This window comes from Hemicordylus capensis, chromosome 4 (genome assembly GCF_027244095.1).
Source record: "Hemicordylus capensis ecotype Gifberg chromosome 4, rHemCap1.1.pri, whole genome shotgun sequence".
NCBI classification, from domain to species: domain Eukaryota; kingdom Metazoa; phylum Chordata; class Lepidosauria; order Squamata; family Cordylidae; genus Hemicordylus; species Hemicordylus capensis.
This window is the reverse complement of record NC_069660.1, coordinates 214,891,194-214,908,941: the sequence shown is the minus strand read 5'-3', so window position 1 is coordinate 214,908,941 and position 17,748 is coordinate 214,891,194. Positions and strand designations below refer to the sequence as shown.

Genomic DNA, 17,748 nt, shown 5'->3' with positions numbered 1-17,748 from the left:
CACTGAAGTTAAAAGAAAAATTGGAAGTGAATACATTAGGAGAGTTAGAAAAATCCTCAAGTCCAAACTCAATGGCGGGAACACCATACAAGCCATAAACACCTGGGCTATACCTGTTATCAGATAGACTGCAGGAATAATAGACTGGACCCAGGCAGAGCTAGAGACGCTAGATCGTAAGACCAGGAAAATCATGACCATCAATCATGCTCTGCACCCCCGCAGTGATGTAGGTTGGCTATAGCTCCCTCGCAGCTCAAGTGGAAGAGGAATGCTGCAAGTCCATCAAACAGTAGAGGAGGAGAAAAGAAGCCTTGAAGAATACATCAAGGACAGTGAAGAAGACGCACTTCAAATGGTCAATAAGGAGAAACTATTCAACACCAATGAAAGAAAGCAGGCCTACAAGAAAGAACAAGTCAAGAACCCAGCAGAAAAAGGGAAAAACAAGCCCCTGCATGGTCAGTATTTGCGCAATATAACTGGAAAATCAAACATCACCAAGACCTGGCAATGGCTTAAGAATGGCAACTTGAAGAAAAAAACAGAGGGTTTAATATTGGTGGCACAAGAACAGGCACTAAGAACAAATGCAATAAGAGCAAGAGTAGAAAAGTCAACAACAAACAGCAAGTGCCGCCTTTGTAAAGAAGCAGATGAAACCGTGGACCACCTAATCAGCTGTTGTAAAAAGATCGCACAGACTGACTACAAACAAAGGCATGACAAAGTAGCAGGGATGATACACTGGAACATCTACAAAAAATACAAGCTACCTGTAGCCAAAAATTGGTGGGACCATAAAATTGAAAAAGTTGAAGAAAATGAAGATGTAAAAATATTATGGGACTTCCGACTACAAAGAGACAAACATCTGCCACACAATACACCAGATATAACTGTAGTCGAGAAGAAAGAAAAACAAGTTAAAATAACCGACATAGCAATACCAGGGGATAGCAGAATAGAAGAAAAAGAAATAGAAAAAATAACAAAATACAAAGATCAACAAATTGAAATTGAAAGGCTGTGGCAGAAAAAGACCCAAATAATCCCAGTGGTCATTGGCGCCCTGGGTGCATTTCCAAAAGACCTTGAAGAGCACCTCAACACCATAGGGGCCACAGAAATCACCACCAGCCAATTACAAAAAGCAACTTTACTGGGAACAGCCTATATTCTGTGACGATATCTATAATGACAGCAACAACATTGACAATAAAATTCTGGCATCCCAGGTCCTTGGGAAGGACTTGATGTCTGGATAAAACAAACCAGTCAATAACACCTGTCTGACTGTGTAAATAAATAAATCATAATAAATAATACTGGTCATAGAAACATAGAAAGCTGCCTTATACCAGAGTATTGGTCCCTCTAGTTTTATTGTCCCTCTAGCTCTATTGGTCCCTCTGTTGTCTGCATTTATGACTGTATTGCCTGACTGAATACATAATGACTGTATTGTCTGCATTGACTGACAGAAGCTCTTCAGGGTTTCAGACAGGGAGCTGTCTCTTTCCTCACCTTACCTGGACATACCCAAGATTGATCCCAGGACCTTCTATATGCAAAGCATGACAACTCAACTGTACACTCAACTCTCAACCATGCCTCTCCCGATGCAGTCAGAATGTCTACAAATAAGGCATAAATGTGTAAAGTGTGTCTGTGTGTGTTTAAAGTAACAAGTGTTGAATTGACAGGAGAAACGGCACCTGCCAAACTTCTCACACGTAAGCATTAAAAATCCAGAAGCCCTGCATTGGCTGTGAGGAAGTTATTTGATGTAAGACCAGTAGAAGGAGGACAGAGATGAGGCCTGAGGGCATCTTCAGACCACAATGCTTATGAATAAATAGTAGCCTAGTGCCCAACAGAGAATTTTTTACAGGCCAGTTCATATGCTACTGTAGCTGTGAGGGAGCCATGCTTAGCTGCTTCATTAATGTAGGTAGGTGGCTGTTACTGCTAGAGAAATGGAGGTTTTTTGTTGTTGCCACTGCTGCTTGTACCCCTGCCTGCTCCAGAACACGGCTGAACCTGCAATTGCCTTGGCACAGGCTAGGGAACCATCTTCTCTGTGTCTAGACAGAAGAACCATGTGGACCAATGATTTGATTCCTTTCTGAGCTTCACCTGGCCACTGAGGAGGGCAACTCTGGCAAGTCTCCAACTCCGGGCAACTGTATATCCACAGTGTACAGAAAGGATTGGCTGCAAATATTTTATCCTGCCTTGAGCTTTGGATTTATTTAATATCTTGCTCATGCAGCACAATGCTGCTTGGAGCAGCTCACAAATAGTAAATCATAATAAAACAACATTTAAAAAGTTTTTAAAATTACAACCAAACTATAAAAATAAAAGTAGACAGGCAACAGAGTAGTAGAAAAGTAGGCTGAAAAAAAGAATTTTTGCATTGCCACTATTGCAATGATACATTAAAGATATAAGCATCCTCAAGGCAATCAAGCAATATGTCTTAACGATCTTTGCATCCTCTTCTCATTTCCATGCTGACATTAAAATTTCCTTCATTTTATGAAGACAAGTCCTGAAGATACAGTTTGGCTCTAGTAACTGAAGCCACACACACCAGATAAAATGTCCAAGTATTATAAAGCTGACTACAACATTTTGAAGCTATTTGTAACGATGCATGAAAACAACACATAGGGCCAGTCTGGACAATACTGTCTAAATGGCTGCCCAATTATGTGACCAAGCATGGGGGAAATTCATGCACATTTACCCCCATACTTGGTGTACCATTTCATCCCCACAGTCACATGGGTTGCAGGACATCTGAATTAGCCCTAATTGTGAGGTCAGTATTTTATCTGCATGGTTGGGGTGATTCTGATGGTCCACCTGCACATGACCAGCTAAAGATAGAACGGTGTGTGAGATATATGCACACATGCCCCTTCTCATGATTGGGCAGCTGGTTGGGCAGCATCATCCCAACTAGCCAATAAAGATGATGCCAAGGAATGAGTTCATTCAGAATATACAGCCATACATGTACTTTGCATGGACAATATAACTAATGTACCTACTTTTCTCCCTTCTTCTGAACACGGGGGGAAATGGATGGCACAAGTGAGCTGTGATGTTCTATGTGGAACAGCTTTGCCTTGACTGCATGGCTAGTGTATGCCATATGCATGAATGAATGAGTCTCTGTGTATAGTTTATTATGGATAAAATAAATATATTTTGTTATTGTGTAAATAAACAAATCCCTTCTTGTCATGAAGATAACCCTCAAAAGGAAAACATTCATATGGACAAACTGCTGTTTCAAAGAGAAACTGCTTCCCGCCTCCTCCTTAATTCACACACAACCAAGGACACCAAGTTGCAATTGGCACTGTTATTTTATTAGTACGAGTATACTGAAACAATAAACTTGTACTGGTATACAGACAATTTCTTTAAAACAATTTTGTTCAAATTTTGAATCAAACATTGTTTTATTATAATAATGAAATAATTTCTACCTAGAAAACCTGCAAGCACCATCAAAGAAAGGGACCATAAAATTCAATAAACAGACGCGAGTGTATCCTACAAATAGACACACCACGATTAGAAAATAGAATATGAATTCTTCCATTTTTTTTAATATTTGTTTTAAAAAAGCTAGTGCAAGTACAATATTTTACACTGGAATTACAGAGAGTATGCACGCATATGGAAAAAGTTCTCCTGTCACAATAAAAGCTCTTACCTATGTCTGTATGCACTTAAAATTTCCTCCTCTTTTCTATAAGGTGCAAAACATTATTCCCTCCCTATTTCTCCTTTGTACTGGCCATGTCAGCCCAATACGACCTCAGCATAAAGCTATGATACCCCTTTTCCTAGGCCAACACTAGGCAGAACACTGAAAGTGTAGTTTTCAACTACTTGAGCTGGGAGGGAAAAACCCAGCATGAGTCATCTATTGACTTTGTGAAGTTTTCCTTAAGAACTTACTGAATGCTTAAAATATTGACAAAATTAGAACCAAACTGAATGCAAGGATCTGGAAGTTCCTTATTTAAATGCAACCAAAAGGATAGTATTTCCCAGCATTTTTTTGTTTGTTTTAAATTGACATTTTTAGCCAATGAATTGTCCCAGGTTAAGTTTTCTATCTTAATGGAGTAATGAGTTTTGCAGGCCTGAAGATTACAAATAGAAAACATGAAGAGAACTATTGATCAGCTAAGTAAATGCAAACATTTATTGTTCAGACAAAAAAACCCAAAACAATTTTGAGGCATTTCAAATGCAGTTGCGTTTACTTCTAGGCATAAACTTAAATAGATGCAGATCACTTTGCAAGTGAATCCAAACTGTGTAATCAAGAGTACACAGATTTTAAAATATATATTCTAATTTTCAAATAAAATACATAACTTCTACCAACCATGTGACCTTAAATGCTCAACATGTGTTTGAATTGTATCATTTGTCTGGACAATAAGTATTTGAACATACTGTGCCTCTCCTTTGGCTTTTGGTGGAGATCTATTGGTAGTCATTTTAAAAATTAATTGTCCCCTCAGTTACAGAGATATCTGTAACATCAAGAGGAGTTGCACATATGTACACTGGAAAGCTTTACATTTTCAGAAAACTCTCTTGGTGGACAGCTCTTCAGCAGGTGTAAATTTGTCTACCTCTAATAGCTCCAAATACAGATTTATAACTACACAAAACTAAAGGATGGTCCTATGCAATTTGGTGTTCAGGGCTGAATTCATCAAGCATTTCTTGTGCCAAGCTTTTAGTGGCTTTACAACAATTTCCTAATCACACTCCAAACACACAATGTTGTTGGCAAAGTGGTATCTTTGAAAGTGGCATGTGCCTATGAATTGGGCCTCTAGTGTCTCATAGGCCTCAACAGAGCTGACTTGCAATATTATCATCATACAGCAGTTCCAGCACCAATCAGTTACGTATTGCAGATAACACCTCCAATGGCTGCCTATTGTATGGCTGAGGAAAAGGGAACAAGAGCTTTAATCAAGCAAAAGAAAATGAACAAACAAACAAAAACAACCTTGGATGAAGCCTCTGATAAATTCTCAGTGGAAGACTCATGTCCTTTCCAATAACAATGAGAAAAACAGAGTTCTTGCAATCCCTATCGTAGAAACATTACTCGTTGACCAAATTCACTTCATTTTATTGTATGAGAGGCCATCTTTCTCCATCTGGAAGGGTCATTTTAACACAGAAATTACATCCCATCCATATTAAATCCCAGAACTGAAACTTGGATTATTTCTACAGGTTGCAAGGGAGAAGGATTCAAATGTCAGCCAGACCCCCACTCCCACCCTCATCTTAAAGGTGTCTTGTTGCCTGATTTTTGTTTTTTTTCTTGTTCCCTTCATTTTTGGTGTGCCAGAAATATACATTTCCAAACCAGATGAAAAATCACTTTTTCAAACTCTCTGGACTACTTCTAAAATAAATTATGTCCACACATAATCTACACCTCAACACATAAATGAGAGGTTTTTGTGTTTTATGAGGTGTGGAATTGCAAAACAATGTTCTTTTGCTACTTATCCTTTATTGGTCACTGTTGCTAGTATCCCTTCTAATAAACACTCCTTGTTCAGTATTAAATTCTTTGGATTTTTTTTTTCAAAGAACAGGAAGTGCAGAATATGTAGAGCATCATTCCGAGAAGGTGTAAAGACATCCCAATCAAGATCAGAACCTTAATTAAACAGGGATAAACAGTAGTCAAAGGTGAATCATTCTCCCCTGCCCAACAATGGTTTTCACGTCATAAGAATACAAAATAAGTATGGTTGTCCTTGAAAAACCTGTTAATCAGCTATTCTTTCCAGCCAGAGCCAATACAATCGGATCATCTAGACGTGCGAGTTTTCTATATACAAAAAACATGTAACTTTCACCCTTTCTCGGCTTTTGTACTTTATTTCATTTTTACAAACAACACACGATTTCAACATATCCATCTCTTTTCAAACACTGAATGAATCATTCTAACATTCATGTTTCTTTTGTGCAATTTTTTAAAAAACATTACCTGTACTCCTCTCAATGTGAGTGCTTCAAAAAAGTTTTTTTTAAGCTTCTCATCAAATTAGGTTCACATAAAAAAATATTCCCACAAGTTATAGTGCTACAAGTAAAGATCCTATCAGTAAGGTAACACGTCTGAAGCGAGGTCGTCTATGTAAAAGAAATTGAACTCTGGAGTAGAAGTGTGCAACTTGTTTGGAATTTCCCTATCAACAACAACAAAAAACCAAACACAATACTGCTCTTGGAAACTACAAAGGAAATCAACAGAATATTCCTGTGCTCTCATAGACAACAGTCACAATTTGGGGCACGTTATTTCTCTTATTTTTCAGGAATTTTGGGTTATATAACACACACAAAAGCAAAGCACTAGCCACATTCCGCTTAAAACAGACAAACAGAACTATTTCCCTTTGTTTTCACACCACCGCAGTATCTGAACAACACGGTTATTCTGTGGTGATGGGGGAAAGAGAATGCAGATCAGAGGAGATGTGACACAAAAAGGGCCTAATTTCTTTTTATCTGGAGGAAAATAAAGGGTTGGATCCAAAGAGCAGAAGAAAAATGGCCACTAGTGCTGTTCCACAAACATTTACACCAATGTTCGTGGAAGAGTCTGCACAGGACTATAATAGGTATGTTCTGTAGCAATTCACATGCTTCTGCTGAATAAAAACAGCCCTTCCGTGAGCAGAAGACACCTCCACATGCGGAAGGACACTTGGATTCCAACCCATGGAACAAAGCCTCTAAGCCAATAGTGTTAATCCAGACAGACACTAATGTGTAACTCAGGTTTAGAATATGGTCCTAAGGATGCTTTCATTCTGCAATTGCTGTACTTTCAGTCGCATTCACATATCCTTTGCAACCTGGCACTCTTACTGCTGCCTTGGTTGCATTCTCAAAGCCACCGGAGTCTTTATGGATAAAACCCACATTGCCCCAGATCTGCACTTTTCTTGATGTGTTCTGAAGTGCCAATGACCATGATGCTGTTTAGTGTTGCCATTAGAACTGATGCGTCCATGAAAATGGTAGAAGCCACAGACACCCAACACCAAATTTACAAAGCGTGGCAACACCTTAAAGATCAATTGCATGAAAGCACCCAAAGTGATTATAGCCCCAATGCTGCAAAGAGAAACACACACAAGTAGGCCTTCAATGGGCCCATGCCATAGTTTTTGAAGGGGCTGCCCAATGTGAAGCTCTGATCCAGCAAAGCACACATTTTTTAAGCACAGCTAGACCCTATTATTTCAGGAGAATCATGATTACTCCCTTGCAGGATTGAGCCCCAAAGGTGTAAGGCTTTGCAACACTGTGGCCTGTATATGGCATCATTAAAAAAAAATAGTAATAAAGTTTCGGAACCCACATCTGAAAATAAGAAGAAACACCATTTCCTACTAAAACAATATCATTACTTTGTTTTGTTTTCCATTGCTTGGCAACGTATCAAAATAAAAGAAGCCACTGTGCACAGAGCAAATGTCACCACAACCAAAAGTTACAGGTCACGCTGGATCTGCTTTTTTGTATTGCAATTTATATCATAAATTTGGGAAGTTAATCCATGACCCTGCAGGAAATCCAAACGTCTCCTTGGAATTGAACATCCCTACTCCAGAGCAGTAAAAGTGCTCCTTCTGGTCACATCAGTGTACCACACATATGCCAGCCCCATCCCTGAGTAAGAGGTGTGAAAGGTTTCTAAATGTTCCTTGATTTAGGGAAACAAGAGTAGTGATGTCACTTCCTGGCTCAAACCCCCCCCCCCCCCAATTTAACAGTGACACCAGACTTGATTTTAAAGAAGTTAGGAAACATGCATTTTTCCAAAAAGGGGGAAAGGGATGGGAGAGAAAAAAGACTGATGGATGGGAATTAAAAAACAACATTAAACAGTCCAGGTTTAACTTACAGGATACAAGGTAAGTGACATCACGCTCCGAAACCCCCATGATGTGGCCCAGACAAACTGAAATGATGCCTAAGTTAAACACTATAAGGAACAGTCATTTATATATAGATATAGAGATATAGATATAGATATAGATATATTTATTTAGAAATTCCTATAAAGAGGTTCTGGTTTTTTCTTTTTCTTTGCCCTGACTAATTTTATTGGTGATTGTATGAGTTTCATTGTAAACTAAACAAGTCTGGTACAAAAACAAAGGCAGGGGGGTGGGGTGGAAAAGACTGGTGTCAGTTAATATTGCCATGTAGACACTATGCAGAGGCCTCTTACAATGAAATTATTCTAAACATATTCTCAATGTCCGTCAATTGCTATTTAGTCCATGAGAAAGAAGTGGGAAGGGAGTGATTCTGTGAACCAGAGTTTACAGGAGCAGTTCCAGGAATATGAATGGGGTCAAAACATTTCAGGTGAAATTAGGTGCCTTTTCCAAAAGAAACTAAGGCACTTAGGAGCCCAAGACTTGAATCCTAATCCAGTTGATGATGAGGACAAAGGACCCACCTCCCACTGTGGACATCAACATGTCCAGAATTCACCTTGAGCCATTGAGGGAAATGGGGAAAGTGGGGGATAAAAGGGTCACAGAACTGAACTGCAAATTGGCAGTAAGTGCATAACTCGGATGCTCCAAGAGCATCAGCAAAGTATTCACCCAACAGAAAGTGGCCACAACTTAAAGTGAGCTTTTCTTTCACAGAGGGAACATTCAACTCTCTGGAAAGGATAAATCATAGGTGTTTAAGAGACACAGGAGGCTGAATTTTACTCATCATTTCAGCACAGGGTGGGATTCAGTAACAGATACAGGCATAAGAAAGAGAGACTATGACACCAGTAATGTAGCATAAGACTGCTTGCACTTAGGTAAGAGTGTGCATGAATGACATCGATCACTCATATTCACAGAATCTCTCTCCCCCCGACCAAACTTCTCCATCTTTAAAATCCCTGGAGCTAATATTATTTCTTTTGCTCTGCCTGAATTTTGGGAGGTCTGCTTTCTGCTTTTTGTTATTCAACTGTAGAGGCCAGGCGGGGTAGAAGAAGAGCTCCCAAGAGCCCTTGCTCCATGTCTGCCACACCCTGTCGGCATCAAGAGAGATTTTGTCCCTTCCATGGAACAAGGGGGACACAAGGCCCTAGATAAAATAAACAAAGGTGGTGATTGCGGTGGGGGAGAGTCTAGCTTTCACCATGTAGGTTAGTCTACGTTGGCACATAAAATATTGCACATGCTAAAAAAGCAAACACAAAACAAAAAAGAAAAATGCTTAGAAGGAAACAATTGCCGGAGGCTAAATCTGCAATGCAAGCAGGGAACAAATACATTCCTATTGCTCCAACCTTTTTATTATTTATTTATTTATTTATTAATTATTATTGAACATGTTAGTGTTAGTTCTATAGATGCAGTCAGTTTCATCATCCCTGCTTCCTTATATGTGTGATGCTCTCTGAGTACACGTGTGTATGATGAGAATAGTGGTACTAATGAGAATGAAACAGGTCATTCTGCCCCACAACTTTCTATTCCTCTTGCCATCAGAGGTTAAATCAAAAACAAAACAAAAAGCCAAAACAAAACTCCAATAAACAATAAATTGAAAGTGCCCTGAGCAGAGTTTATGGAAGATTAAGCAAGTTCTCCGAGCAGAAGTGTTGGGGCGGGGGGATTACAGCACTAAAAAAGCAGTGTGATTATGAGGAGGAACCTGCTCAGCTATTTGGTAAATTACTGAGAGGTTATAATAAAAATTCAAGACAGATTCAAGCTATTTTAAAACTTAAAATGTTTTTGGTGCACCCCAGAAAATGGTACAAAAATGATTAGTTCTGGTGTGAGCTAAGGTTCAAGTAACAAAGAGACATAAAAGTTGATGAGGGGGTAAATGTAGAGGTGGGAGTTATTATTATTATTTTTAAAGTATTGTATAGACAAGTGGAGGGAAGAATGAACCTTTGGAGGAATTTGTCCATTTTAGGTCCTTTTCGGAATTCAGATCCTTGATCTGAAAAGGCCTCACATTCAGAGTGCCAATGCAACCAACAGAACCACATTCAGGGTCAAAGTCTTGATCAAGAGCGATGAACTCCTATTCCATAAAAGTCTCTCAGTTGAACACTAGTTGAACCAAGACTAAGGTCGCTTGCACAATAGCAGCTTGTCCTTCACCCCTAGTAGCAGGGATGTGTGAAGGTGTCCATTTTGGCTTCATTCATTCCCTGGACAAGGCCACTTTGTGGACAGTGGCTCTGCTAAGGCAAGTGGAATGATCATGGAAAAGAAATCATGGGAAGTCCCCTCTGGTTACACAGGCCATGTGCCCTGCCCTCCAGTGCCAGGTTCTTGGGCAATCTCAGCCAGGTGCCTTTGCAGGGCATCTGGTGTGGCAGTGGGTGGACACAACTGCACTAGTGACTACCAGATCCCCCCCCCCCACCCTGCCACTTAGAATGCAATGCCTTCGTCCCTGTCATTGTGTCATTGAACACAGTAACAGGAGGGGGTGCACTGCACTAGAGGGAAAAGAAGATGGCAGCTAAGGGCACAGCTTCCAAATGTTGCCCTGAGCTACTGCCACTGCTTCCACAAGGGCCTGGGGCAGACCTACCTTGGGTAGTGGTAGCAACTTGGGAGTGCTTCCTAGCACGTGCACTGGCAGCCACCATCTTTTGTCATCAGGGCCATGGGTCCTTTGATAGCCCTGGGGCCTCAGCCAGTGCCCCAGCTGGCTGACCCCCAGCACCCTCTGCCTTACTTGCCCAGGGTTTGGATTGCACCAAAAAATAACTGCATGTGAGAGAAGATAATCCATGCCTACCCAACCCTGAGAAGCTGGAGCAAGCGCTGTGGTTAACAAGCCTTACGCCATTTTCACACACGACACTAAAAGCATCTTTGAGCTTCTCTTGCACTATTTGTACCATATGTGAACATTGTTAACATGGGATAGACCATGCTATGGATTCTAGATTCACATTACAGACCAATTCAAGGAGAACCCAAATTAAGCCTCAGGTGTGAAAATGCCCATTGTAGTTCATCAGGAGGTTCTAATCTAAAAGTCTCAGGAATCAATGCATTATTTCTATTAACTGGGCTTAAAGCTAGGTATTGATTAATGTGAATATTTCACAGGCTGATATCCCTAAACCCCTCATCTGTAAGTAGTCACGAGGAATTTAAGGTGGCTACTTGCTGGGAACAAATGGTTTCAAGATGGAAGCCACAGAAGCAGCAGGAGTTAGGATCTCTAGATCCAATTTTAAATTTGTTTCAGATTTCTGGGAACAGTAATAACAGCAACAATAACAAAAAGAGCTCAACTGGGTAAACCTTCTACCCATTGTCCTGTTTTGTACCAAACTTTGACATCTAGATTGTACTACTACTGGAAAAGAAATTCTTCAAAGTAACATAGAGTAATATTCACAATAATAAAACCACCATGGATTTAAAAAAAAAATTGCTTCTGTGTCAAAATGTCTCTTATGGAAAACTCAGAGAATCTGAAGATAAATTCTCAGAATCTGTCCTGGGTCAGGGTGACAGATATGGTAGAAAGAAAATTAAAAGGTTGAAAGGAAACCTAACCCTATACAAATTGCCTAGTGTTTAGGCAGGTTAGTAATTGCTACATTTGTATAAGCTTTTTCAGTCCCTCTCCCGTCCCCAAAAATTATTAGGTAAAAACTGCAGGAATACCACACAAATGATAAACTCAAGATGTGCAAATTGCAAGATTCTTTAAAGTCCATCTTTTTCAAAAACACTGGACAATAATGATTCTTTTTCTTCTCTTCTCTTTATCCTCTCTCTTATTCGTTTATTATCTGTCAGCTCACATATGCCTTTAACTCTTTCTCAAGCATTAAAGTTTTAAAAGTGCCTCCTATTAAGTAGTCCTTATGGACAATGACTGTCACATACCAGTTCATAATTCACATTCATCCCTTTGAAACCACATGAAAAACGTTCAACATCTTGCTTGTGAAAAACTCTACATGGTTTGCATGTAGTTAACAGTGTTGAAGAGATTAATTTTCTGTCTTTTCTTTTTTTGTGTTGTTTTTCTCTCATCAAAGAGATTAAAGTGAGATACAGTACTTGCTGAGTGTGAGGCCAGGATGCTCGGCAACAAACGTGTGAACAGCATTTTAAGTGCTGAAAGACATTCTATGTTCATCTTCAACATCCACTTTCTTGTGTCACACTGAAATTTGAAAAAAAAAAAAAGTGGCACTAGTTGTCCATAGTCAGGAACTAGAAACAGTACTAGAGTTAAAGACAAAGATTTGCAACCTAAATACAAATGACTTTATGTTCACTCTCCCAAAGGGGCAGTGTATCTCTACCTCGTGGAAGCAAATGTCAGTGGCAAAACTCAGTACTCTAACGCTGTACAGAAGAAACAAAGAGTGCATTCGGGGTAGGGAAGGCTCCCCCCAGTATGAAGCTTGCTAGGCCTATGGCAACAATGTCCTACTTTAAAAGAAATCGCCAGTGTCAGCAAAGCAACAAACAGCTGCTACACCCTTGCTATGTAATTGCACTAGCCAGTGGAAAGGAAATATCTGTGTGGCAGTCTCTGAGAATATATTTTTTTTAATAGTGCAGTTAGATCCCCATTGTAGAGGGGGGGGGGGAAGTGGAACAATATGTGGCAAACCAGGAAATCAAAGGTGGCATGATTCTGCAAAGCCTCAGAGACTGTTTGCTTCTCAGTCACTGTCTCTGGGTTGGACTCCCAGCAGCTGCTAATCAAGAGACCCCCCAAAGCACATAGGTATGGAGCTCCTCGTCTCATCCTGCTCCCTCATCCAGGCAATAGTGTTTGTCTCTACCGTTCCCTTCCCATCACCTTGCTAGAGACAGTGGAGGCTTGTTCTGCTTGAAGTGCTGGAAAATAGGAGCTATGACAACAACATTTGCTTCCATGAAGGATGGGGATGAAGCAGATACTGCCCCTTTCTAGAGCTCTCAATAAAAATAATCACTGACAAACACTTGTGTGGGTGGGTGGGTGGGGAGTATGCACCAGTCTCCTGCATAATATCAGCTGCAACTATAACAACAAGGTTATAACATAAACCTAAAATAAGACGATAACATGTAAATACTGGGTTATTTTAGCCTACAGTACAGTAATCTGGATAAAAATGACAAGGGATAGCCTAATTTCCTTTCCCTAAACAGACTTCACTTGCCTACATTAGATCGCCCTTCAATGCAAATCTTAACCTCCTGAGGAATAAATGAAGGTTTGGGAAGAGTCAACGGTGGCTCCTCTTCTGACTTCTCTAGTTTCCGCGTTTCAGGGGCTGACCACCTCCTCTTCCTAGTTGCCGTGGGCTTGCTGGGTTCTGTTTTGGTGAGCAGAGATGTTGCAGGCAATCCTATTTTGTCTGGAAACTTCAGTTCACCATTCTCAGATGACGTCTTTGCGCTTCCCTGATCAATCCCATTCTCCTGCTCTGCATATCTATGTCTACTACCAGTTAGACTGTCATTCTTAGAGTGCTTCAGCAAGATGCTAGCTGAATCCATGGGCTGGCCCTTTTTAATTGAGCCATTCTTCAGATTCTTGAGTGTAAGTGATATGCAGACATCCCCAACTGAGAGTTTGGAACATGGCAAATCAAAGAGCTGGTTTGTTCTCTCAGGGCAGCAGGATGACCAACCTTGTCCAAATACAAAAAAGGGATATTCTACCAAGACTTCGACACTGACCTGCAAGGGGAAAAGAAAATGAGAGGGAGGGAGGGAGAGATTAATGTGAAAGTATGCATTTGCTTGTTCTTTATATTACAGAATTGGAAAGGCCTGCTGAATATACTTCCAGGAGTCCCTTCATTAGAAAGAATTTGGGCTCATAAGCTTTCAAGGACAAGAGGAATCTTTTTATGGCTATGCTGGTGGTTGCTAGGAGAGGTGTGAGTTCAAAGTTGTTCTCTCCCCTTTCTATCACACTCCTGATTTAAAGGAACTTGCATGGTGTGTGTGTGTGCCAGATCTGCACTCCTCCTATGAAAGTTCTGCCTCTCCAACTGCACTTTAGAATGTCTAAAGTTGGTGGCTGATTCCCAGATGAACACTGTGCAGGTGCAATGGTGCTGACTTCCAGACTAAGGCTGTACAAGCATGTGTGTCATGAAAATATGTCCCAAGGGTCATAATGCAAAGTGGGCTTCAGAAGAAACGGGAGATCATAAAAAACCTCCCCATCTCCTGCTCACGCAACCACAGTGCTAATCTGAATGTCAGCTAGTATCATCTAGTCCAGAACACCTTTCCCTCAGTTGAAATGATTTTGGACAATGTGCTATCTGACGTGCAGAAAACGACAGAGGCCAGAGGTGCCTTACTATGGTTTTTTGCTTCTGCCAGGAGCCTTCCTTGGCAATCTTAAAGCACTTCATCCCTCCTATTCTCCTCAGCAGAACAACTAACACAGCAGAGTGCCGAGGTACACCAACATATCTCATCCATTTTGAGCTGAAAACCAGCCACCTTTTGGGAAAGGGCACCACCTAATCCCATGGGATATGACTGCAGAAGTTATCATACATGCGGTTGCTTCTGCATCCTTATAGTATGCATTTATTAAAAGCTATTTCATAAGCTTCTTCTATTCCACAGTGATGAACCCCAAGAGAGCTGCTCTGTCAGTTAATTAATAAATGTAGTTGAGAAAGAAGAGCAACTCTTTGCGTTCTCATGGGAACAGCAGCATTTCCTCTTGCTTCCAAGGAGCGGTGTGGTGGTAAACACAATAGATAGTGTAGGGATCTGCATAAGCCCTTGCAACAATCTGTTCACTCAAGTATGACCTTTTTGCTCTATGCAGTTCCAGACAGAAGAAAAAATCTTTATTTTGTCAACCAGCAATCCTATTATGAATTTCATTATATTAAAAGATAAAGACCAAGTCTGAGGCAGCAACAGCACTCCCAGTGGGGTACTGCTGCTGCTGTGTTCAGCAGTAATGCACTGCATGCCCATGTGTGATTTTTGCTGATCTCCCCTGTCCCCAGAAGTGCTCTCTGTGACCCCAGAGTCGATCCTGAGGGGAATCTGCAACCCCCTCCGCCCCCATGCAAACAGTGGAGCTGCACTAGTTTGTATCCAGATGCATCAACACTTTGTGAGAAGTGCTGGTGTTGCCTTAGTCCACATGTCAGCCACAGTTGTTTTAAACAATGTCAGCCAGTTGGTTGTCACTGGACTTGTTTGTATGATCACACTGATCCGATTCCGAGGCATAATCCCAAATCTACAAAACCTTGTGTCCATAAAGCTTTATCTCTAATATAGTTTACCGGTAAGGATGTGTAGGGATGTGTCGCCGAACCGTTTTGGCAGGGTGGGAAGCAGTTCCCTTAAGGAGCCAGTAAGCAGGTCCTTACCTGCACTGCTGTTGCCCCGCCGCTTTTCCAGGTGCGGCACTCACCCTAGCAATGGCTGCGGTGCTGCTCTCTGCAGCCTATGCACGCAGCACTGGCACCCACACATGCATGGATGCCATGTGCTTGCTAACACCGTGTGCACAGGCTGCAGGGAACAGCACTCCAGCCCTGTGCAGTTGTCACTAGGGTGAGTGCTGTGCCCGGAAAAGCGGTGGGGCAGCAGCAGAGCAGGTAAGGACCTGCTTACCAGCTCCTTAAGGGAACTGCTCCCCGCCCCGCCAGCCCGTGCATGAGCTGTTCATGCACATCCCTTTTTACCAGCCCATATACAGCCACACATACCTATTTACGATCCTGAGATGCTGTATCTTTGTTAAACTTTGTCTGTTTGTGTACTATTGCTTAAATAATACATTTGCACGGAGACAAAAAGAGGTGTCAGGCCAGGTATTCTTTTGTTAACATTCAACACAGGTAACTTCTACAATTGTATAAATAGTTGAGAATAAACCAAAGAAGGGGTTACTATTTCAAGATTAGATCATGTCAGCAAACCTGTTCCCTTCTCCAAACCCTCCCACCTCTCTCCTCACTTCAATATTTTCTAAATTTTCTTCCAATTTTCTTTCATAAGCAGTTCAGACACTGACTACTTGGGTATTTGAATGAGATCCAGCAGTCTCCTCCATGACATACTGCTGAGAGAAACTGCTGACAGTGAAACATGCTTGACTGGAGTATGAGTTGGTCCCTCTTTATGTGTTACTTGGACTAGTGTATTCATTGTCATCTCTAGGATTGCCCAACATTGCTCCTAGTAATCTTGACATCTTCCACCCATCTGGTTAGAGCAGATTCTGTGGTTATGTACTGTTTCAAGAACAACCTGTTCAGGGGCTACAAGCACCACCACTCTATATGGTTCAGAACTGCAGGCTTGCAGTCTCCATCTTGGCTATCTGGACTCACGGGCAAAATATTGACTCACGAGCCAGCGTGGTGTAGTGGTTAGAGTGCTGGACTAGGACTGGGGAGAACCGAGTTCAAATCCCCATTCAGCCATGATGCTTGCTGGGTGACTCTGGGCCAGTCACTTCTCTCTCAGCCTAACCTACTTCACAGGGTTCTTGTGAAGAGAAACTTAAGCATGTAGTGCACCACTCTGGGCTCTTGGGAGGAAGAGCGGGATATAAAATGTTAAAATAAAATAAAATAAATAGAGAGAGAGATAGCGCAAACTCTCAGTTAGTCGCTTAGCACAAGCCGCATGGGGGAACTTTACTCCATGTCAGGTATGACATGCAACTGAAAGGTAACCCCATGCCCCTCTCTATTTGGCAATACAGAGAAGAATGCTATTCTTGCTAATTCTTGGGAGGTTATGCCAGCATTCCAGAATAGTTCCATTAACAGTACCAAGCTAATAATGACCACCGCATGATGGGGGGATATCAGCAGTGTGAGATATAGGGCGGCTTCACGCCTAATGGCAGCAAGTAAGTACAGGAGAGCCACCAGGTGAATGTTCCTGTTATTACTGCCATTTCTATGATCTGCGAAGCCAGAAATGTCAGGCAGAGAATGGCGGTTAACCAACATTTGAAGCCGGATTGATGATGTCAGGCTAAAGCGGATAACCAACCATCTCTGCCCAACAGTTGCCTGACATTTCCCGCATCACACATTATGGAAACGGCAGCAGTAGAGTGCACCTGGAAGCAGCTGGTGGCTCTGCTGTACTTACTTGCTGCCATTACATGTGAAGCCACCCATAATGTAAAACGAGCCAACCACCACCTGGGCAGGAAACGTAGATGTTTCCAGAAACAATGGAAACTACGGAGGGAGACAGGAGCCATGCCACTTGAACACTGGAACTTTTCACGGTTCAAAAATGTAGGCATAGCAGCATCAAGCAAGCAAGGATCTGAGTGAGCATATGGTTTTAAACTCAAACATTCCACCCTGTAGCTCAAACACTGAGTTACTTGTACATAGAGGTGCTTTGTGTGGAGCTGAGGCCCAAATTTTACAGAATCTGTTTCTTCTAAGCAAAATTATAGTAAAACTATTGCCTAACTTTGTATTGATCTTGAGAGCACATTTTGCGAACATCTGCTTCCACGTGACTCAAAATCTTAGTTTCAAAAAGACAATGGGCTCGTTCTCACGACCATTTGGGGGTGAACTGGAGGGAAGGCACATTCCTACCTTGTGCCTCCCAGCCCCTGTGGCCTTTGGTTGGGGATTATGGGAGTTGAAGTCCAATAAAATCTGGGGACCCT

General features: G+C 41.4%; 1 protein-coding gene across 15 annotated transcripts in view; it reads right to left on the bottom strand.

The window, feature by feature from the left end:
• Positions 1 to 3,364: 3,364 nt before the first annotated feature.
• The window catches only part of ATXN1 (ataxin 1), a 360,243-nt gene continuing 345,859 nt past the window's right edge, over positions 3,365 to 17,748 (bottom strand). For 14 of the 15 annotated variants that reach the window (XM_053246298.1, XM_053246300.1, XM_053246297.1 and 11 more), the window contains one exon: positions 3,365 to 13,787. In XM_053246298.1, coding sequence (XP_053102273.1) covers positions 13,257 to 13,787 — 531 coding nt within the window. In that variant the 3' untranslated portion in view covers positions 3,365 to 13,256. The remainder of the gene's footprint in view (positions 13,788 to 17,748) is intronic. The other variant, XM_053246310.1, reaches the window with a different exon arrangement.